The sequence below is a fragment of the Delphinapterus leucas genome, chromosome X (assembly GCF_059928025.1).
Source record: "Delphinapterus leucas isolate spDelLeu-1000000601 "Yukka" chromosome X, BTC_Dleu_Yukka2, whole genome shotgun sequence".
Taxonomy (NCBI): domain Eukaryota; kingdom Metazoa; phylum Chordata; class Mammalia; order Artiodactyla; family Monodontidae; genus Delphinapterus; species Delphinapterus leucas.
Window position 1 is genome coordinate 72,197,681 of NC_143150.1, and position 24,254 is coordinate 72,221,934.

The following is a 24,254-nucleotide window of genomic DNA, read 5'->3' on the forward strand; positions in this document are numbered from 1 at the left end:
TTACAATGGTGTGTTAGTTTCTGCTTTATAACAAAGTGAATCAGTTATACATATACACATGTTCCCATATCTCTTCCCTCTTGCGTCTCCCTGCCTCCCACCCTCCCTATCCCACCCCTCTAGGTGGTCACAAAGCACCGAGCTGATCTCCCTGTGCTGTGTGGCTGCTTCCCACTAGCTATCTACCTTACATTTGGTAGTGTATATATGTCCATGCCTCTCTCTCGCTTTGTCACAGCTTACCCTTCCCCCTCCCCATATCCTCAAGTCCATTCTCTAGTAGGTCTGTGTCTTTATTCCTGTCTTACCCCTAGGTTCTTCACATTCATTAAACTTTTATCATGAGATTGCAGCAGTTCAGTTCCATCTTTAGGTACTGCTTCCAATTCTAGTTCTCTTGCTCTTTCTACCACATCTGCAGTTACTTCCTCCACTGAAGTCTTGAACCCCTCAAAGTCATCCATGTGGGTTGAAGTCAGCTCCTTCCAAGCTCCTATTAATGTTGATATTTTGACCTTTCCCCATGAATCACAAGTGTTTATAATGGCATCTAGAATGGCGAATCCTTTCCAGAAGAGTTTGTTTACTTTGCCTGGATCCATCAGAGGAATCACTATCATGGCAGCTATAGTGTTACGAAATATATTTGTTAAATAATAAAACTCAAAGTTTAAAATTCCTCCTTGATCCATAGGCTGCAGAATGGATGTTGTGTTAGCAAGCATGAAAACATTAATTTTATTGTACATCTCCATCAGAGTTCTTGGGTGACCAAGTGCATTGTCAAAATAATATTTTGAAAGGAATCTTTTTTCCTGAGCAGTAGTCTTCAACAGTGGGCTTAAAATATTCACTAGACCATGTTGTGAACAGATATGCTGTCATGCAGGCTTTGTTGTTCCATTTACAGAGCACAGAAGAGTAGATTTAGCATAATTCTTAAGGGCCCTAGGATTTTAGGAGCGGTTAATGAGCATTGGCTTCAACTGAAGGTCACCAGCTACATTAGTCTCTAACAAGAGAGTTAGCCTGGCCTTGGAAGCTTTGAAGCCAAGCATTGACTTCTCTCTAGCTATGAAAGTCCTAGATGGCATCCTCTTCCATTAGAAGGCTGTTTTGCCTACAGTGAAAATCTGTTGTTTAATGTAGCTACCTTCATTGATTATCTTAGCTAGATATTGTGGATAACTTGCTGTAGCTGTTACATTAGCACTTGCTGCTTCACCTTGTACTTTTATGTTAAGGAGTCAGCTTCTTTCCTTAAACCTCATGAACTAATCTCGGCTAGCTTTAAACTTTTGTTCTGTAGCTTCCTCACCTCTCTCAACCTTCATACAATTGAAGAGAGATAGCACCTTGCTCTGGATTACGCTTTGGCTTAAGGGAATGTTTTGGCTGGTTTGGTCTTCTTTCCAGACCACTAAAACTTTCTGTATCGGTAATAAGACTGTTTCACTATCTTATCATTCATGTGTTCACTGGAGTTGCACTTCTAATTTCCTTCAAGAATTTTTCCTTTGCATTCAGAACTTGGCTAACTGGTACAAGAGGCCTAGCTTTCAGCTTATCTTGGCTTTCAGCATGCCTTCCTCACTAAGCTTAATTATTTCTAGCTTTTGATTTAAAGTGAGAGGCATACGACTCTTCATGTGAACACTTAGAGGCCTTTGTAGGGTTATTAATTGGTTAATTTCAATACTGTTGGGTCTCAGGGACTAGGGAGGCCTGAGGAGAGGGAGAGAGATGGGGGGCTGCCCAGTTGGTGGAGCAGTCAGAATACAGACAGCGTTTAAGTTCGCCGTCTTATATGGACACAGTTCATGGCATCCCAGAACAATTACAATAGTAACATCAAAAATCACTGAGCACAGATCACCATAACAAATATAATAATATAAAATTTGAAATATTGCAAGAATGACCAAAATGTGACACAGAAACACAAAGTGAGTAAATGCTATCAGAAAAATGGCACTGATAGAGTTGCTTGACGCAGGATTAACACAAAATGTAAAAACACAGTATCTGTGTTTGTAAAAAACACAGTATCTGTGTTTAGTATGTATGTGTGTGTGTTTGTATGTAAAAAACACAGTATCTGTGAAGTGCAATAAAGTGAAGTGCAATAAAATGAGGTATTCCTGTACTTGGAAACAGTTTGATCCTGCAGTTAGTAGTACTCCTAACTCTTGCTTGGTATGAAACATTTCCTCATGTGCTTTGTAATTTGAGATTGTTAGTTTATCTTTAGTGTTAATCTTTTAGAATCCTTTACAACCTGGATTGAGGACATGGCCATATATCTTTTTTTTTTTGATGTGGACCATTTTTAAAGTCTTTATTGAATTTGTTACAGTATTGTTTCTGTTTTATGTTTTGGTTTTTTGGCCCCGAGGCATGTGGGATCTTAGCTCCCCAACAAGGGATTGAACCCACACCCCCTGCATTGGAAGGCGAAGTCTTAACCACTGGACCACCAGGGAAGTCCATGGCCCTACATCTATTTGCCTTAGCCAGATGTCTAAGAGATATCACTCTTTTGGCTACTTCTATTTTGATTTTTCAGCTTTACACATGAGTAGTATAAATTTTTTAAAATAAAATTTATTTATTTATTTTGGGCTGTTTTGGGTCTTCGTTGTTGCACGTGGGCTTTCTCTAGTTGCGGCAAGCAGGGACTACTCTTTGTTGTGGTGCGCAGGCTTCTCATTGTAGTGGCTTCTCTTGCTGTGGAGCACGGGCTCTAGGCACGCGGGCTTCAGTAGCTGTGGCACGCGGGCTCCATAGTTGCGGCTCGTGGGCTCTAGAGCACAGGCTTAGTAGTTGTGGCACACGGGCTTAGCTGCTTCGCGGCATGTGGGATCCTCCCGGACCAAGGCTCAAACCTGTGTCCCCAGCATTGGCAGGCGGATTCTTAACCATTGCGCCACCAGGGAAGTCCGAGTAGTATAAATTTGAACTCCATATCTATGTGAAGGTAGAGCCTGTTAAAAAATCCTCCAGACTCCCCTCCCCCCGCATGCGCCAATCATCCAGACAAACATTTCTTTTTGGCCTCATTCAGAGATTTGGCACAAGACAGACAAACTTCCAATACCATTAGATAAAAGAGAAAAAAAAACCCAGGATACTCACCATTCCCATACAGTCCACTTCTCCATGTTTTGATGACTCACTACAATCTTTCTGCTTTTGTTTACTTTTCAGAGTCCTCAGGTTGTTGCTCTGTAGATCTTGTTCAGGGCTTTTAGTTGTAATTAGTGGAGGATACAGACTATAGTTGTCATGCTCCATCTTGGCTGGAACTGGAACAGTTAGTAATATTTTTAAAAATTAGTTTTTGAGGAGAAATTAAAATTTGGTAGCCTTATGTTATTCCACAAAGTTGTTTTTGAAAATTTATCAGTACAGTGAAATTGGAAAAATCTTGGTTGCTTAGGTAAGACACCAAATGCACAAGAGAAAAAGGAAAATTAGATGATGTCGGGCTTCATTACAGTTAAAAATTTTTGGGACTTCCCTGGTGGCACAGTGGTTAAGAATCTGCCTGCCAATGCAGGGGACATGGGTTTGAGCCCCTGTCTGGGAAGATCCCACATGCCACAGAGCAACTAAGCCCATGCACCACGACTACTGAGCCTGTGCTCTAGAGCCTGCAAGCCACAACTACTGAGCCCGTGCACCACAACTACTGAAGCCCATGCGCCTAGAGCCTGTGCTCCGCAACAAGAGAAGCCACCGCAGTGAGAAGCCCGTGCACCACAATGAAGAGTAGCCCCCGCTCGCCGCAACTAGAGAAAGCCTGCGCGCAGCAACGAAGACCCAACACAGCCAAAAATAAATAAATTAATAAATTAATTAATTAAAAAATTTTGCTTCAAATGAAACCATCAGGAAATTAAAAACACAACCCATGGGGTCCTCCCAAAAGAATGGGAGAAAATAATTGCAAATTATGTATAAGTGTCTGGTATCCAGGATATATTTTTATAAAAACCTCTTACTACTCAGTAGTAAGAAGACAACCCAATTAAAAATGAGCAAAGGATTTGAATAGGTATTTCTCCAAAGAAGGTATACCATAGGCCAATAAGAACATGGAAAGATGCTCAATATCACTAATTATCAGGGAAATGCAAATCAGAAGCACAATGAGGGACCACTTCACACTCACTAAAATGACTATATTTTTTTAAATGGACAAAAACAATTATTGGTGTGAATGTGGAATAATTAAAACATTTATACACTGCTGGTGGGAATGGTACAACCACTTTGGAAGACAGTTTGGCAGTTCCTCTAAAAGTTAAACATAGAGATACCATATGACCCAGCAGTTCCACTCCTAGGTGTATACTCAAGAGAACTGAAAACATGTGTCCACATAAATACTCGTGCATGAATGTTTATAGCACCACTATTTACAACAGCCAAAATATGGAAACAGCCCATATGTCCATCAATTGATGAACAGATAAAATGTGGTATATCCACACTAAAGAATATTATTTGGCCATAAAAATGAATGTAGTGCTGATACATGGTACAACATTAATGAACCCTGAAAACATTATGCCAATTGAAGAAAACCAGCCACAAAAGAACACATATTATATCATTCCGTTTACATGAAATGTCCCAAATAGGCAAATATATAGATACAGAAAGTAGAATAGTGTTTGCCTGGGTGTTGGGGTGAGGTGGCACTGGAGGGAATAGAGAATGACTATTAAAGGGTACAAGGTTTCTTTTTGTGGTGATGAAACTGTTCTAAAACTGATAAACAACTTTGTGTATATAGTAAAACCCATTGAGTTGTGTACTTTATTTTTAAAAAAATATTTATTTATTTTTGGCTGCATCGTTGTTGCTTTTTAAATCAACTCTTGAGTGCACGTCTTTATTTTGTTTTGATTTTAATTGGAGCGTTCTTTTTTTTTTAGAGACAATTTTTTAGAGCAGTTTAAGTTCACAGCAAAATTAAGCAGAAGGTACAGAGATTTCCCATACACATCCTGCCCCTACTCGTGCACAGCCTTCCTAGCTATCAAAGTCCCCACCAAAGTAGTGCGTTTGTTACTACTGATGAGCCTGCATTGACACGTCATTATCACCTAAAGTCCACTGTTTACATTAGAGTTCACTCTTAGTGTTGTATGTTCTAAGGGTTTGGAAAAATGTGTAATGGCATGTATCCATTTATACTTATCATACAGAGTAGCTTCACTGCCCTAGAACTCCTCTGTGCTCCACCTGTTCATCCCTCCCTTTCCCCTAACCCTTGCCAACCACTGATCTTTTTACTGACTCTGTAGTTTTGCCTTTTCCACAGTGTCATATAATTGGAATCCTATAGTATGTAGCCTTTTCAGATTGGCTTCTTTCAGTTAGTGATATGCATTTAAGATTCCTCCATGTCTTTTCATAGCTTGATAGCTCATTTCTTTGTAACTTTGAACAATATTCCATTGTCTGAATGTTCCACAGTTTGTTTATCTATTCACCTACTCAAGGATGTCTTGGTTGCTTCCAGGTTTTGGCAATTATGAATAAAATACCATCAGCTGTTTTCCTTTTTCTTTCATTTTTGTGAAAATGTCTGCCAAATACCCATGTTGGAATAACTGAGGTTTGTCTAAAAATGGTATTCTGTGACAAATATGGCTTGTTCAGCTTGCAGTTCAAATAATCACACAAGTGTTTTTTTCCTGGAAACAGCTACCACGGTATTTCAACATGCAGGAAAAATGCTTTATGCATACTTCTCATTTCATCATATTGGATATTAAAAAGACATGAACTGGTACAGCCACTTTGGAAGACAGTTTGGCAATTTCTTACAAAACTAAACATACTTTTACTATATAGTCCAGTAATTGCACTCCATGCTATTTGCCCAAAGAAGTTGAAAACTTATGTACACACAAAACCTACACATGGTTGTTTATAGCAGCTTTATTCATAATTGCATCGGATCTTAGTTGCAGCATGCAGGATCTTTCATTGCAGCATGCTGGCTCTTTGTTGCAGTATGCGGGCTTCTCTCTAGTTATGGTGTGCGGGCTCAGTAGTTGCGGCACGCGGGCTCTCTAGTTGTGGCGCGTGGGCTCCAGAGCACATGGGCTCTGTAGTTGTAGCACGAGGGCCTAGATGCCCTGCAGCATGTGGGATCTTAGTTCCCCAGCCAGGGATCGAACCCATGTCCCCTACATTGGAAGGCAGATTCTAAACCACTGGACCACCAGCAAAGTCCCAAGTTGTGTACTTTATTATTTTTATTTATTTATTTATTTATTTTAATGTCATGGGTATTTTAAAAATTTATTTATTTATTTAGGGCTGTGTTGGGTCTTCGTTGCTGGGTGCGGGCTTTTCTCTAGTTGCAGTGAGCGGGGGCCACTCTTAATTGTGGTGCGTGGGCCTCTCATTGCAGTGACTTCTTTTGTTGCAGAGCACAGGTTCTAGGTGCACGGGCTTCAGTAGTTGTGGCTCGCTGGCTTAGTTGCTCCACAGCATGTGGGATCTTCCCAGACCAGGGCTCAAACCCTTGTCTCCTGCATTGGCAGGTGGATTCTTAACCACTGTGCCATCAGGGAAGTCCTCTGAGTTGTGTACTTTAAATGGGTGAATTGTATGATATGTTTATTATAGCTCATTAAAGCTGTTACCCCCCAAAAAAGTCTTGCAACAGATTTTTTTTTACCTAAAATGATATTTGTAGCCTGAAAAATGGGTAAGATTTCTGAAGGAGAGAATGTAGGAAAAGGAGTAGTTTTATAGAAGCTGAGCCTTAGGAAAGCCTCACAGTAAGGGGCTAGGAAGATAAGAAGAACACCTTAAAGTAGGTAAAATACCCAGTAGATTGGCAAAAACTTAGAAGTCGGATAATTCCAGGTGTTGACAAGGATGTGGAACACTGGGAATTCTCATCCACAGCTGATGTTAGTGTAAAGTGGTATACCACTTTGGAATTGCAAGCATGAGTCCTCCTGCTTTGTTCTATTTCAAGATTTTTTCAGCATCCCTTGCACTTTCATGTGAATTTTGGGGTCAGCCTGTCAATTTCTACAAAGAAACCAGCTGGAAATTTGATTGCATTGAATCTGTAGATCAATTGGGGGATTATTGCTATCTGAATAATATTAAATTTTCCAATCAGGAATATGGGATGTATTTTTATTTATTTAGGTCTTTAATTTCTTTCAATAATGTTTTGTAGTTTTCAGTATAGAAGTCTTGCCCTTATTTTTAAAATTTATTCCTATGTATTTTATTCTTTTTGATGCTATTATAAATGGAATTATTTTCTTAACTTCACTTTTGGATTGTTCATTGCTAATATGTGGAATATGTCTTGAGCCCAAGAGATATTCCAACATGCCCGTTAGGAAAGGTGGTAATGCAATAAGTTATAATGCAATCTTAGTTTATTCTTTGGACTGATATTATCTTTATTTGCAAATGCTTTTAATACCAGTAGTTACTTTTCCCCTAACTTTCCATTCTTTAGGCATCTCACCCATGAATCGCAGTAATTTTTTGCAGAGCTTGGAGCTAATGAGTACAGTGTTCATGTAGAGGTTAATTGACATTGTAGAGAGAAAAATTCTATTCTGTGAACCTAGACTGCACTTTTAATCGTAGACTGCTGTGTAAAGATGTACACTGTCAGGCAAAAGTGGAAGCAGGTCCAACTAGCAAGGACTTGGAAAAACCATTCAGAGTACATTGTTATTAATAGTAAATATGATAGGCGTATCCTATAGGAAAGACAATATGTTTTCTATTTCATTCAGCCATTGTTTGCAAAGGACCTTCGTTGTTATTAAAGTCTCAAAAGAAAACAAACCTAATTGATGTTTGGGGTTTTGCTTACCAAGACAAGAATATGGTCTTAACATTCTCACAGTTTAAGTATTGGCCTTGCCATTAAATGCTTGCCACTCAACAGAAATGTTTACATGTTCTTTTCCTTTTACTATTTCATTTAGATTGAATAAAATACCAGAAAATATCCTCAGGAATAGACTGGATGTTATGATTTGATTTTTTATAATTTTGATTTCCTTTGGTCATGATACATCTTGCTGTGGTTGAATAAAACAGGCAATTACTTGAAAATTGTCTTTTACATTTCACAGTGTTAATATCATTGTGATTTCTTTGTTTAAAATAGGAACATTTAACTCCAGGTGGGCTTTCCTTAAAGATGAAAATCCTCTTGAAGTATGAAACAGCTAAAGAAGAATTTCTTGGAGGTAAATAACATCTCTGTGTGTGAAGAGTATACAGTTTTGAAATATTAACACCAATTTGTTGAATGTAAGATCTTTTGTAGTATACTAGCATAGGTATAATTTGATGGTGACTGAGAAGGAAATTGAGCACATAAGATAGTCAGGAAGAAAAGGAGAAGGAAGAAAGAATAGTAGCAAATTTAACAAGTAGTAAAAAAGAGCTGAATAAAAGCTATCAGTTTTCCTTTAGTCTAGCAGAAAATTGCAGCTGCCCAACCTGCCCACCACGAAGAAAGATAACCTATTGATAGAAAAAGCCTTTGTAATGCTGTGCCATTTATAATTACTTGTATAAATATTGCTATTTGTTTTTCAAAATTCTCAAGGGACTAGAATGTGCACATCACAACATAAACATCCTGATACACAGCTGTGGGTCATTTGGCAAGTGACAACTTTTCTGTGCTTCAGTTTCTTCATCTTTAAAAGAAATGTAATATTAATGTCTACCTCACTGTGTTGTTTTGAGAATCCTATGAGAAAAAGTATGTAAAGCATTTAGTTCCATGCCTGGTACATAGTTAGCGTGCAATAAATATTACCTATTATTGTAGTTATTATTATTGTTGTTATTACTACTATATAGATGAATTAAGTGAGGCATAATATCTCTATGCACACTGGCCCCTTAACAGTATTTCAATTATGTTTAGTCATAAAAATAATTTACTCTAAATTTTTTAATGTATACATGCTTTATTTTTTTTACTGCATAAAAATTTAATTGCATTATAGAGCTGCATTATTTTTACTATATAAAATTATATGTTAGTATAATAACTGATTATCCAGTAAACAATAAGAATTTATAATAAGTAGGACAGTAATCAGATTTGGAAGTTGCTCTAAATTTAGTGCCAGTTTAGTACTGCTGAAACTTTCTGTGACTTCTAGAATATTAGCCAATCACTAAGAGACCTCAGAAGCTGAAATATATAGAGGATTCTGCATGTCTAGGTAACAGTATCAGCTCAGATATACACAGGTTGAAATTTATTAGGAGCCAGAAAGACAACTCCTCTTTTTTTTCAGTACAGGAATAAACAAACCAACAAACCAATTAAAGGAATAGTCTTACTCAAGCTAATATAATATGGGAAGATCAGAGAGATTATTGGAGTCACCTAGTTTGAAGTTGATTAATTTTGGACTAGAATTCCCCATTACGGTTTTTTATCAAAATGTAGAAAAGAAACAGAGTTTAAAATGAAATTATTCTTTATTTCCAGATTCTTTTTACTTAACTCAATCTATATGCTCATGATAGAGTTGCAACATCATATTACAAACTAGGAAACTTCATGAATTTAAGTTTTCTATAGTTTAAAATAATAAAATTATCTTTCACTTTGTATTAAAAGTATATATGGGGACTTCCCTGGTGGTGCAGTGGTTAAGAATCTGCCTGCCAATGCAGAGGACACGGGTTCGAGCCCTGGTCTGGGAAGATCGCACATGCCCTGAAGCAACTAAGCCCGTGCGCCACAACTACTGAGCCTGTGCTCTAGAGCCCGTGAGCCACAGCTGTTGAGCACACAAGCCAGAGCTACTGAAACCCGCGCCTAGAGCCCGTGTTCCGCAACAAGAGAAGCCACTGCAATGAGAAGCCCACACATCACAATGAAGAGTAGCCCCCACTTGCTGCAACTAGAGAAAGCCCACACGCAGCAACAAAGACCCAATGCAGCCAAAATTTAATTAATTTTAAAAAAAGTATATATGAAACTTGTATTTTTATAATCTCTTCATTTCTTTGCTAATGAAAATACTTCAAGAATGGTCAACCTGGGCTTCCCTGGTGGCACAGTGGTTAAGAATCCACCTGCCAGGGCTTCCCTGGTGGCACAGTGGTTAAGAATCCACCTGCCAGGGCTTCCCTGGTGGCGCAGTGGTTGAGAGTCCGCCTGCCGATGCAGGGGACACGGGTTTGTGCCCTGGTCCAGGAAGATCCCGCATGCCGCAGTGCGGCTGGGCCCGTGAGTCATGGCCACTGAGCCTGCACGTCCGGAAGCCTGTGCTCCGCAACGGGAGAGGCCACAACAGTGAGAGGCCCGTGTACCGCAAAAAAAAAAAAAAAAAAAAGAAAGAAAAAGAATCCACCTGCCAGCGCAGGGGACACGGATTCGAGCCCTGGTCCGGGAAGATCCCACATGCCGTGGAGTAACTAAGCCCGTGTGCCACAACTACTGAGCCTGCGCTCTAGAGCCTGTGAGCCACAACTACTGAAGCCCTCACGCCTAGAGCTCGTGCTCTGCAACAAGAGAGGCCACCACAATGGGAAGCCTGTGCACCCACTGGCCACAACTAGAGAAAGCCCATGCACAACAATAAAGACCCAACATAGCCAAAAATAAATAAATACATTTATTTTTTTTTTAAAAAAAAAGAATGGTCAACCTAAGTGCTGTTTTTCATTAGAACTTCACTGGTATTTTTTATAGTAGGAAAAGTAGAAATTAAAAAATATATATAATTTTTTTATTGTGAAAAGGTATAACATACCCATTAAGGAAGTTTCTGGAAAATACTAAAAATATCCATTTTCCACCATCCATTGGAATATCAGCTCCTTGGTAGCAGAGATTTTTGTGTGTTTTGTCCACTGCTGGATTCCCAGCACCAAGCACAGTTCCTGGCACAGAGAATACACTCATCAGTTATTTTTTGAATAAATAATCTAAACACAATCACTTTCAGAAATTTGATGATTTATTTTCAGTATTTTTCTATATTAATTTGCTTGTTTTACAGAATTGTGACTATATAGTACAGACAGCCTTTGTTTTCCAATTTTGTTTTTTTACTAATCTTATAACCATTTTTCATATTGGTGCATATTCATTTTTTAAATGAAAAACAGTTTTATTTCATACTTAACAATTTTAATGGTTGCATAGTAATTTATCACTACCCTACAGTGGACACTCAGTATATGTCCTTTTTATTGTTGTTATAATTTATATTGCTTTTAATATCCTGTTCATTACATTTCCCCACATTTATTTCAGATGAATTTTCAGAAGTACAATTTCTGAAGTAAAGGGGGTAATAATAATAGCAGCTTTCATTTACTGAATGCTTACTAAGTGCTAGGTCCTTTGCTATGTAATTTACATACATTATCTCATGTAACTCTTTCATCAGCCCTGAGAGATGGGTGATTTGTTCTCCACTTTACAGATGACAAAACTGAGGTGCAGAAAAACTAAGTAACTTGCCTATGGCCATGAAAGTGGAAAGTGGTTTCAAATATGGATCTGTCTGACTTCAGAGCCCAAGTTTTTATCCACTGTGTTCTTAGCAGATAGTAGTCAAATTGCTTTTCAAAAAGTTACTTTGCCTGTTTTACTGCACTCTCTCTAGCATTGGATATTATTGCTATATAAAAAGACTTTGGTAAATTGTTAGGCAAGACATGGTATATGGCAAACATTTAGAAAGTAGATTTTGAACAGAGGAAAATTACTGAAAATAGCTAAGGTTCCTAAAAAGTGAAACTAATTTGATTATTTCCTTTGTTCTGTTTGTTAGCTATCATGGAAATACTACATCGTGACATGTCTTTAGACTTCTGTCTGAGCATTGCTAAACTGCTGATGTATCATGAAAGGTATAGAAGAAATGATTTTTTCTTTAAAGACTAACATTTTTCTAAGGTTCCATTAACATATATTGAATTATATCTGTCTATATCTATATATCTACCTCCCTCCATCCATATTCACAGAGCACAGTATTTGCCATTGTGCTAATCAAATTAGAAGATGGAACTGCTTGCTTAAATGATTTAAACAATCTGTAGTCAAGTCAATTTTAAAATTTATATTAAAATTTTTTAAAATAAAATGAGAAAGGAGTAAGATAGGGTTTTATAAAACAGGAGTTGACTAGGTTAACTTGTAGGCCAGTGGCATGTGGAACAGGAAGGCATGTGCAAGTGTAGCTCTGCAAATGATATACCTCTCTGGCTCTTCATGGGATCATTAATGTCAAAAGGGACCTTAATGTATTTGCAGACCTCTTAGTGGTTTTCAGACTTCAGTGTTCATCACAGTTACTGGGGAATCACTTGAAGAGATGCTCAACATCGTTAGCCATCAGGGAAATGCAAATCAAAACCACAATGAGAAACTGCTTCACACTACTAGGATGGCTGTAATCAAAACGATAGATAATAACAGAAATTGACAAGGATGTGGAAAAATTATAACCCTCATACATTGCTGGGGGGAATGTGAAATGGTGCAGCCACTTTGGAAACAGCCTGTTAGTTCCTCAATAAGTTAAATAGAGTTACCATATGACCCAGCAGTTCCACTCCTAAGTTAAACAGGAAACGTGTCCATACAAACACGTGTATATGAATGTTCATAACAGCATTATTTTTAATAATCAAATGTGGAAACAACCAAAATGTCTGTCAACTGATGAAAAGGTAAACAAAATGTAGTATACTCATTTGGCAATAAAAAGAAACAGAGTACTGATACATGTTATAACGTGGATGAACCTTAAAAACATGGTAAGTGAAAGAAGCCAGTTACAAAGACCACATATTGTATCATTCCATTTTTATGATATTTCCAGAACAGGCACATTTATAGAAGCAGATAGTAGATTTGTGGTTGCCTAGGGCTTTGAGAATTGGGGGGATACGGGGAGCAACTACTAATGGGCATGGGGTCTCTCTTTGGCATAATGAAAATGTTCTAAAATTGTATGATGGTTGCATAACTCTGGGAATATACTAAAAACCATTGAATCATATACTTTAAATGGATGAATTGTATGGTATGTGAATTATACCTCAATAAAGCTTATTAAAAAATAATCACTAGTGAATGTGGTAAAAACAGAGAGATCAGGCCCTACCTTACTTCAACAAGCCCAGACCTCTGTATTCTATATTAGTCCTCCAGGTGGTTCTGAGAACCACTGTTTTGTTTAATTTTTTAATTTTTAAAATTGAAGTATAGTTAATTTACAATATTATATTAGTGTCAGGTGTACAACATAGTGATTCAATATTTTTATAGATTATACTCCATTTAAAGTTATTATAAAATACTGACTATATTCTCTGTGGTGTACAATATATCCTTGTAGCTTATTTATTTCATACATAGTAGTTCGTGCCTCTTAATCCCCTACCCGTTTGCCACTACCCCCTTCCCTCTCCTCACTGGTAACCACTACTCTGTTTTCTATATGTGTGAGTCTATTTCTGTTTTGTTACATTCATTCATTTTAGTTTTTAGATTCCACATGTAAGTGATAACATACAGTATTTGTCTTTCTATGTCTGACCTATTTCACTAAGCATAATACCCTCTAAGTCCATCTATGTTGTTGCAATGGCAAGATTTCATTCTTCTTTATGGCTGAGTAACATTCCATTTTATATATATACCACATCTTCTTTATCCATTTATCTGTTGATGGGTTGCTTCTGTATCTTGGCAGTTGTAAATAATGCTGCTGTGAACATTGGGGTGCATGTATCTTTTCGAATTAGTGTTTTTGTTTGTTTTGAATATATACCCAGGAGTGGAATTGCTGGATCATATGGTAGTTCTATTTTTAGTTTTTTGAGGAACCTCCATACTGTTTTTCACAGTGGCTGCACCAATTTACGTTCCCACCAACAGTGCAAGAGGGCTCCCTTTTCTCTACATCCTCACCAAAATTTGTTATTTGTGGTCTTTTTGATCATAGCCATTCTGACGGGTGTGAGGTGACATCTCAGTGTGGTTTTGATTTGCATTTCTCTAATGATTAGTGATGTTGAGCATATTTCATGTGCCTGTTGGCCATCTGTATATCTTCTTTGGAAAAATGTTTGTTCAGGTCCTCTGCCCTTTTTTTAATCAGGTTGTTTGTTTTCTTGATATTGAGTTGTATGAGCTGTTGATGTATTTTGCATCTTAACCCCTATTGGTCATATCATTTGCAAATATTTTCTCCTGTTCAGTAGGTTATCTTTTCATTTTGTTGATGGTTTCCTTTGCTGTGCAAGAGCTTTTACTTAATTAGGCCCCATTTGTTTATTTTTGCTTCTGTTTCCTTTGCCTTAGGAGACAGATCCAAAAAAATAACTGCTACTATTTATGTCAAAGAGTGTTCTGCCTATATTTTCTTCTAGGAGTTTTATAATTTCCAGTCTTAACGTTTAGGTCTTTAATCCATGTTGAATTTATTTTTGTATATTGTCTGAGCAAATGTTCTAATTCCATTCTTTTACATGTAAGCTATCCAGTTTTCCCAGCACCAGTTGTTGAAGAGACTGTCTTTTCTCTGTTGTATATTTTTGCCTCCTTTGTTGTAGATTAATTGACCATAGGTGCGTGGGTTTATTTCTGGGCTGTCTGTTCTGTTGCATTGATCTGTGTGTCTGTGTTTGTGCCAGTACCATACTGTTTTGATTACTGTAGCTTTGTAGTATAGCCTGAAGTCAGGGCGTGTGATACCTCCAACTTTATTCTTTTTTCTCAAAATGGTTTTGACTGTTTGCAGTCTTTTGTGGTTCCATATAAATTTTAGGATTTTTTGTTCCAGTTCTGTGAAAAATGTCACGGGTATTTTGATAGGGATTGCATTAAATCTGTAGATTGCTTTGGGCAGTATGGACATTTTAACAATGCTCCTAGTGTTCTTATCTTTAGGAAATTATAAGGGCTGTAGAGGCTCAGTTCTAAGAATCGGGGGCAGAGACCAACATATATTTTCTGTTATCTCATACATACTTCATAAGCTGTTAAGTTTCAACCTGATTGTTACAGCTTATTCTTTTTCAGTTCTGATTTTTGTGAATTTTGATTCTGTCATGCAGTATATTAACTACTCCTCCCAGTTTATGTCATCCTCAGATTTGGTAGGCATGCCCACCTGTCTTCATTTAATTCGGATTAGCACACTTTTTCTTAAAGGACAAGATAGTATATATTTTAGATTTGCGGGCCACAGAGTTTCTGTCACAACTCCTCAACTCTGCCATTATAGTGCAAAAGCAGCCATAGACAATATATAAACAAATGTGGGTGGCTGTGTCCCAATAAAACTCTTTCCCAGTTTCTTTTATTGTGGTAAAATACACATAACTTACTATACTAATCATAAAGTGTACACTTCATTGGTAACGAGTACATTCATATTCTGCAAACATCACCACAGTCCATCTCCAGAACTCTTTTCATCTTGCAAAACTGAAACTCTTTACCCATTAAACAATAAATTCTCTGTTCCCCACTTCTCCTAGTCCTTGGCAACCACCATTCTACTTTTCATCTCTATGAATTTGACTACTCTAGGTACGTTATTTAAGTGGAATCATACAGTATTTGTCTTTTTGTGACTGACTCATTTCACTTAACATAATGTCCTCAAGTTTCACCCATGTTGTAGCATGTGTCAGAATTTTGTTCCATTTTAAGGCTTAAGAATATTCCATTGTGTGTATATACCACATTTTGCTTATCCATTTATTTACAGATGGAAGATAAAACTTCCATGTTTTAGCTATTATGACTAATGCTGCTGTGAATGTGGGTGTAAAAATATTTCTTTGAGAACATGCTTTTGATTCTTTTGGTTATATGCCCAGAAGTGGAACTGCTGGATAATGTAATTCTATTTTTAATTTTTTGAGGAACTGTCATACTGTTTTCACAGTGGATGTACCATTTTGCATTCCCACCAGCAGTACACTAGAGTTCTAATTTCTCTACATTCTCATCAACTTTTAAAAAAAAATATATTAGTAGCCATCCTAATGAGTGTGAGGTGGTATCATGTAGTTTTGATTTGCATTTCCTTAATGACTAGTCATGTTGACCATCTTTTCATGTCATTTTTGGCCATTTGTATATCTTCTTTGGAGAAATGTCTGTTTTAGTCCTCTGCCTGTTTTTTAATCAAGTCGTTTGGTGTTTAATGTTGAGTTTTAGGAGTTCTCTATGTATTCTGGATATCAATCCCTTATCATATAAATCATTTGCAAATATTTTCTTCCATTCTTTGGGTTGCCTTTTTACTCTATTGATAGTGCCTTCTGATGCAAAATACTTAAAATTTTTCATAAAATCCAATTTGTGGGTTTTTTTTGTTTGTTTCCTGTTCTTTTGTTGTCATATCTAAGAAATCATTAACAAATCCAATGACATGAAGATTTTCCCCTTTGTTTTCTTCTAGGAGTTCTATAGTTTTAGGTCTTAACATTTAGGTCGTGGATCTATTTTGAGTTAATTTTTGTACATGGTGTAAAGTAAGGGTCCAACTTCATTCTTTTGCATGTGATACTGGTTTTCTCAGTATCATTTGTTGAGAAGACTGTCTTTTCCCCATTGAATGGTCTTGGCACTCTTGTCAAAAATCATTTGAATATGTGAGTTTATTTCTGTGTATTCTGTTCTCTTCCATTGCTTTTTTTTTAACTGTTATTTTGTAGTAAGTTTTGAAATCAGTTAATATGAGTTCTCCAGCTTTGTTCTTTTTCAGAATCATTTTGATTCTTCAGAGTTCCTTGAGATTGCATATGAATTTTAGGGTGAATTGTTCTATTTCTTCAAAAAAGTCATTGGGATTTTGATAGGGGCTTCATTTAATCTGTAGATCACTTTGGATAGTATTGGCATCTTAACAATACTGTCTTCCAATTCATGAACATGGAATTTCTTTCCATTTATTTATGTGTCCTCTAATTTTGTTTAGAAATGTCTTGCAGATTTTATCATACAAGTCCTTCACTTCCTTGGTTGTTAATGCTTAAGTATTTTTATGCTATTGTATATGAGATTGTTTTCTTAATTTTCTTTTCAGATTGTTTATTGTCTGTATATAGAAATGCAACTGATTTTTGCATGTTGACTTTGTGTCCTGCTACTTCGTTGAATTCACTTAGTAGTTTTAATAGGTTTTTTTGTGGAATCTTTAGGGTTTCTTACATATAACATCATAATCATCTATGAACAAAGATAATTTTACTTCTTCCCTTCCAATTTGAATGGATGGCTTTTATTTCTTTTCCTTGCTTAATTTCTCTGGCTAGGATGTCCAATACTATGTTGAACAAAAGTGGCTAAAGCAGGCCTCCTTGCTTGTTCCTGATTTTAGAGGAAAAAGTTTCAGCCTTTCACTGTTGAGTATGATGTTCCCAATGGGTTTTTCCAATATGGCTTTTTAAAAAAAATTTATTTCCTTCCTTCCTTCCTTCCTTCCTTCCTTCCTTCCTTCCATCCATCCTTCCTTCCTTCCTTCCTTCCTTCCTTCCTCCCTCCCTCCCTCCCTCCCTCCCTCCCTCCCTCCCTTCCTCCCTCCCTCCCTTTCTCTCTCTTTCTTTCTTGGCTGCATTGGGTCTTAGTTGTGGCATGCAGGATCTGCGTTGAGGCATGCGAGATCCTTTTGTTGCGGCACATGGGTACTTTGTTGTGGCGTGCAGGGCTTCTCTCTAGTTGTGGGGTGCGGGTTTTTCTGTCTCTAGTGCGGGCTCCAGAGCTCATGGGCTCTGTAGTTTGTGGCACGTGGGCTCTCTCGTTGAGGTGTGCGAGCTCAGTAGTTGTGGCACGTGGGCTTAGTTGCGCTGTGGCGCGTGGGATCTTAGTTCATTGACCAGGGGTTGAACCCGTGTTCCCTGCATTGGAAGGTGGATTCTTTACCACTGGACCACCAGGAAATTTCCACATATGGCTTTTATTATGTTGAGGTAGTTTCCTACCCTTAGCTTGTTGTGTGTGTTTATTATGAAAGGGTGTTGAATTTTTCAGATGATTCTTCTGCATTTGTTGAGATGATCATGTGATTTTTATCTTTCATCCTGTTAATGTGGTATATAACATTTACTGATTTTTGTATTTTGAACCATCTTTACATCCCAGGAATAAGTCCCACTTGGTCATGGTGTATGATCTTTTTAATATGCTGTTGAATTTGGTTTGGTGGTATTTTGTTGAGGATTTTTACTATATTCATCAGTGATATTGGCCTGTTGTTTTCTTTTCTCATAGTGTCTTTTTCTGTTTTTGTATCAGGGTAATGCTGGCATCATAAAATAAGTATGGAAGTGTTCCCTCCTCTTCAATTTTTTGGAAGAGTTTGAGAAGAATTGCCATTAATTTTTCTTTAAATATTTGGTAGAATTTATGAGTGAAGCCATCAGATCCTGGGCTTTTCTATGTTAGAAGGTTTTTGATTACTGCTTCAATCTCTTTACTAGTTATACGTCTGTCAGGTTTTCTATTTCTTCATGATTCAGGCTTGGTACATGATATATTTCTAGGAATTCATGCATTTATTTCTTCTAGGTTATCTGATTTATTAGTGTATAAGTTTTAGTAGTGGTCTTTTATAATCCTTTTGATTTCTGTGGCATCAGTCCTAATGTCTCCTCTTTCATCTCTGATTTTATTTATTTGAGTCTTCTTGCTTTTTTTCTTAGTTAACTATCTAGCTAAAGGTTTGTCAGTTTTATCATTTAAAAAAACCAACTCTTAGTTTCATTGAGTATTTTATTATTTTTTTCTGGCCTCTATTTCATTTATTTCTGCTCTAATTTTATTATTTCCTCCCTTCTGCTAGCTTTTGGTTTAGTTCTTCTCCTCATTCCCTAAGTTCTAAAGTTAGGTGGTTGACTTGAGACTTTTCTTGTTTTAATGTAAGCTTTTATAGTTATAAATTTCTCCCATAGCGCTGCTTTTTCTGTGTCCCATAAGTCTTAGTATGTTGTGTTTTCATTTTTATTCTTCCCTAAGTATTTTCTAATCTCCCTTGTGATTTCTTCTTTGATTCATTGGTTGCTTAAGGCTTGTTTAATTTCTACAGTTTCTGAATTTTCAAGACTTCAAGACTGAGAAACTTATCCCCCCAATACTACATTCAAAAGGAATTTATCACATAAGAGTGAGTTTGCAAATCAGTGGACCTATGACCTGGGTATGACCACAGATGTGTTGCATAGGGATGCATTAATTGCCAGCATTTAACAATTTCACATAAAAATTTGGATTTTTGAGTTCTCTTGAAAAACTTGAAAAAAATCTGGAAACACTTGGTTAATATTGCCACTAAGCAATAATCAGTTGGAACCAAGTGGCAGTTGTTACTTTCAGACGTGGGACATGTATTCTCCAGTTTGACATAGTCCCCACAATGCCTTATTTTCTCCCATATCCTGTGTGTCAGGTTGTCATTTATCATCTTCTTTGTGTCATTATTATTATAGCAGATATAAGAGGAAAATAAATGTCCATGGCATCCACATCTCTATCAAAAGTGAGGGAATGAAAGCTAGACTGAAAGGAAATTTAAAAATATTCCTGTGTTTAATATGCAAAGAAGTGTGTTGGTATCAAATGAGTACAACTTAATAGTTCATTATGAAATGAAATAAAGTAGAAACTGTGGCTAGTATACACAAAAGCAATGTAATGAAAACTTATCAAATTCAATAACAGGACTGAAATTTCAACCAGGTTTATTTTGGAAGGTTAATAAAATAAGCTATCCTGTTGTAAAATGCAGTTATATAGTTTTATATTAAGGAAAACAATTGCCCAGGCGTTAAACCCTTTTAAAGATGACAAGTTTACAAAAGTGCGTCTACTGAGTGAGTCATAAAATGTATTCTTAAGTTTCAGGTGTAAATCTAACCAGAAATGCTGTTGTTTGGCATGTTGAAGGTATGACTGATAATTTATTAGACAGGTTGCTTTAAAAGAGTTATTTGTGGTATTTCTGTTGCATGGACATATGTAATACTGCACAGTAAAGCGTATTTACTTGTGGTGTCAATGAAAATTTTGATAAGACAGAACTTTTGAACATAGTACCTGTGTCGTATAAGTTTAATGTAGATTGATCAAAACAATTTGTGTGTGACTACAGGAGATATTTTTGCAATGGTTAGTTATTAGGATAAATCTTGATTTGGAACTTAAATCCAAGGTGGAAGTATTTTTTAAGAATATAAGACAAGTCTATTAATTGTATAATTTACCAGGAAACACTGTGCTAAAAAGCTAAAAATGAAACATGTGGATGTAGTAATCACACATGTATGCTGGATATTCTTCTGTGGCTTCAAAAGAGATTATTGCTTTGCTGGGTGAATTTGATGCACAGTAGAGTAGTTGCCTCTACTTCTTGGAATTTAAGGGGCTTAGTTGGATGTGGTGCTGTCACATGTTGGGTTACCCTAGAAGTGGATTTTAAAGATGGAGATTAGTGTACAGATAATTTATTAAGGGGTGGTCTCAGGATCAACACCTATGAGGGAAAGGAAAGGAGGCAGGGCTAGGTAAAGGGAGAAGTTGGGCTGATGTAAAGTCACCATAAGGCTTCGGCTTTACCCCATGGGATGCTCTGAAGCTGGGATGGCCATTCAGAATTGTCCTCAGTTAGGGTGAGAAAACCAGGTCTAGCCCAGTGTTTACTAGCCATTGGATGCCAGCTGCCTTGGGAAGGGAGCATAACCTTGGATGAGGTAGCTCTCTTCAGCCTAGGTAATTCCTAAAGAGCAATCTGGAAATAAATATTTTAGTGTTGAAGGGAAAATCTGGGTGACGCAGCACAGCATTCATGACAGGTGCTAAAGAGATCTTTTTGAACTGTTGAAAGAATTAAACTTACGTCATCTGTGGGAAAAACCCCTGCCTCAGCTCAAAGACTTGACCTCTGTGGTGAATATGACAACTCATGTAAACACTCTGAATCTCTCTACAAATGCAGTAAGTAAATGAATGTAAATTTAAATTCACATGTTCTTAGGGAAGTCGTTTCTTTGGGAAACTCATTTGGCAGGGACTAATCTGACTCACTTTTCTATGCTGAAATTGATTTCCAAAGATGGAAGTGATTACCTGAGCTACATACTCAAAGTTTTAGACTTGAAGATTGAATTCTTAAGAATATGTTTTCTGATTTCCAACATTATAATAGTGAAAAATATTGCTTATTTTGCCTTTCTCAATTAATATTACTAATGTGAATAAAGAACTACAAATTGACCTTCACTATACTGTGGTACTAAATTCTAATTAGACAAATATGGAATATCAGATGTAGTGGACATTTACTGCTTTTGGTCAGTCATCACTCATTCATCTACTTTCTTATTGATAACATTATCCAAATTTCCATTTAGGTATCTACTTCTTCCCTATCAGTATGCATGGACATTGACATATTGGTGTAGAAGAAAAAGTTTCAGTTTTCTGTTTCCAAATCAAGAAGATAATCAGTTTCAAAAGGAAAATTTGATAAATTAAGTGTTTATATTTTTAGATTTCAAATTTAAAATATAGCTTCTATTTTTTACAGGTTTGTACTATGTTAGCATGCTTGTACAATCATTCAGTTAATAATAAAGCTTGATTACATATCTGGCAGGTTTTTGTTTTAACATCTTTATTGGAGTATAATTGCTTTATAATGGTGTTAGTTTCTGCTGTATAACAAAGTGAATCAGCTGTACGTATACATACATCCCCATATCTCCTCCCTCTTGCATCTCCCTCCCACCCTACCTATCCCACTCCTCTAGGTGGGCACAAAGCACTGAGCTGATCTCCCTGTGCTATGCGGCTGTTTCCCACTAGCTATCTGTTTTACATTAGGTAGTCTGTATATGTCCATGCCAATCTCTCACTTCATCCCAGCTTCCCCTTTCCCTCCCCGAGTCCTCCAGTCCATTCTCTACATCTGCATCTTTATTCCTGTCCCGCCCCTAGGTTCTTCAAAATGATGTTTGTTTGTTTGTTTAGATTCCATATATATGTGTTAGCATATGGTATTTTTTTTTCTCTTTCTGACTTACTTCACTCTGTATGACACACTCTAGGTCTATCCACCTCAATACAAATAACTCAATTTTGTTTCTTTTTATGGCTGAGTAATATTCCATTATATATATATGTACCACATCTTCTTTATCCATTTATCTGTCAGTGGGCAGTTAGGTTGCTTCCATGTCCTGGCTATTGTAAATAGTGCTGCAGTGAACATTGTGGTACGTGACTCTTTTTTATTTGAACATTGTGGTACATGACTCTTTTTTTTTTTTTTTTGCGGTATGCGGGCCTCTCACTGCTGTGCTCTCTCCCGTTGCGGAGCACAGGCTCCGGATGTGCAGGCTCAGCGGCCATGGCTCATGGGCCCAGCTGCTCCGCGGCACATGGGATCCTCCAGGACCAGGGCACGAACCCATGTCCCCTGCATCAGCAGGCGGACTCTCAATCACTGCGCCACCAGGGAAGCCCTACATGACTCTTTTTGAATTATGGTTTTCTCAGGTTATATGCCCAGGAGTGGGATTGCTGGATCATATGGTAGCTCTGTTTTCTGTTTTTTAAGGATCCTCCATACTGTTCTCCATAGTGGCTGTACCAGTTTACATTCCCACCAGCAGTGTAGGAGGGTTCCCTTTTAGGCACATCCTCTCCAGCATTTATTACTTGTAGACTTTTTGATGATGGCCATTTGGACTGGTGTAAGGTGATACCTCATTGTAGTTTTGATTTTCATTTTTCTAATAATTAGTGATGTTGAGCATCTTTTCATGTGGTTTTTAGCCATCTGTATGTTTTACTTGGAGAAATGTCTATTTAGATCTTCCACCCATTTTTTGATTGGGTAGTTTGTTTTTCTGATGTTGAGCTGTGTGAGCTGTTTGTATATTTTGGAGATGAATCCCTTGTCAGTTGCTTTGTTTTCAAATATTGTCTCCTATTCTGAGGGTTGTCTTTTCGTTTTGTTTATGGTTTCCTTTGCTGTGCAAAAGCTTTTAAGTTTAATAAAATCACATTTGTTTATTTTTGTTTTTATTTTCATTACTCTAGGAGGTGGATCAAAAAAGATCTTGCTACTATTTATGTCAGAGAGTCTTCTGCCTATGTTTTCCTCTGAGAATTTTATAGTATCCAGCCTTACATTTAGGTCTTTAATCCATTTTGATTTTATTTTTGTGTATGGTGTTAGCAAGTGTTCTAATTTCATTCTTTTACATATAGCTGTCCAGTTTTCCCAGCACCACTTATTGGAGAGACTGTCTTTTCTCCATTGTATATTCTTATCTCCTCTTTCATAGATTCGGTGACCATAAGTGCATGGATTTATCTCTGGACTTTTATCCTATTCCATTAATCTATATTTCTGTTTTTGTGCCAGTGCCATACTGTCTTGATTACTGTAGCTTTGTAGTATAGTCTGAAGTCAGGGAGCCTGATTCCTCCAGCTCCGTTTTTCTTTCTCAAGATTGCTTTGGCTCTTTGGGGTCTTTTGTGTTTCCAACAAATTGTGAAATTTTTTGTTCTCTTTCTGTGAAAAATGCCATTGGTAGTTTGATAGGGATTGCATTGAATCTGTAGTTTGCTTTGGGTAGTAGAGTCATTTTCACAATGTTATTCTTCCAATCCAAGAACATGGTATATTTCTCCATCTGTGTCACCTTGATTTCTTTCATCAGTATCTTATAGTTTTCTGAGTACAGGTCTTTTGCCTCTTTAAGTACGTTTATTCATAGGTATTTTATTCTTTTTGTTGCAGTGGTAAATGGGGTTGTTTCCTTAATCTCTCTTTCTGATCTTTCACTGTTAGTGTATAGGAGTGCATGCAAGAGATTTCTGTGTATGAGTTTTCTATTGTGAAACTTGACCAAATTCATTAATGAACTCTAGTAGTTTTCTAGTAGCATCTTTAGGGTTTTTCTATGTATAGTATCATGTCATCTGCAAACAGTGACAGTTTTACTTCTTCTTTTCCAATTTAGATTCCTTTTATTTCTTCTTCTTCTCTGATAGCCATGGCTAGGAGTTCCAAAACTATGTTGAATAGAAGTGGCGAGAGTGGACCTCCTTATTACTGATCTTAGAGGAAATGCTTTCAGCTTTTTACCATTGAGTATTATGTTAGCTGTACGTTTGTCATATATGTCCTTTATTATGTTGAGGTGGGTTCCCTGTAAGCCCACTT

At 37.0% G+C, this 24,254-nt stretch overlaps 1 protein-coding gene across 2 annotated transcripts in view; it reads left to right on the forward strand.

The window, feature by feature from the left end:
• TEX11 (testis expressed 11) overlaps positions 1 to 24,254 on the forward strand; it is a 358,129-nt gene that overhangs the window by 173,313 nt on the left and 160,562 nt on the right. For both annotated transcript variants that reach the window (XM_022561047.2, XM_089904417.1), the window contains exons 11-12: positions 8,177 to 8,258; positions 11,829 to 11,907. In XM_022561047.2, coding sequence (XP_022416755.1) covers positions 8,177 to 8,258; positions 11,829 to 11,907 — 161 coding nt within the window. The remainder of the gene's footprint in view (positions 1 to 8,176; positions 8,259 to 11,828; positions 11,908 to 24,254) is intronic.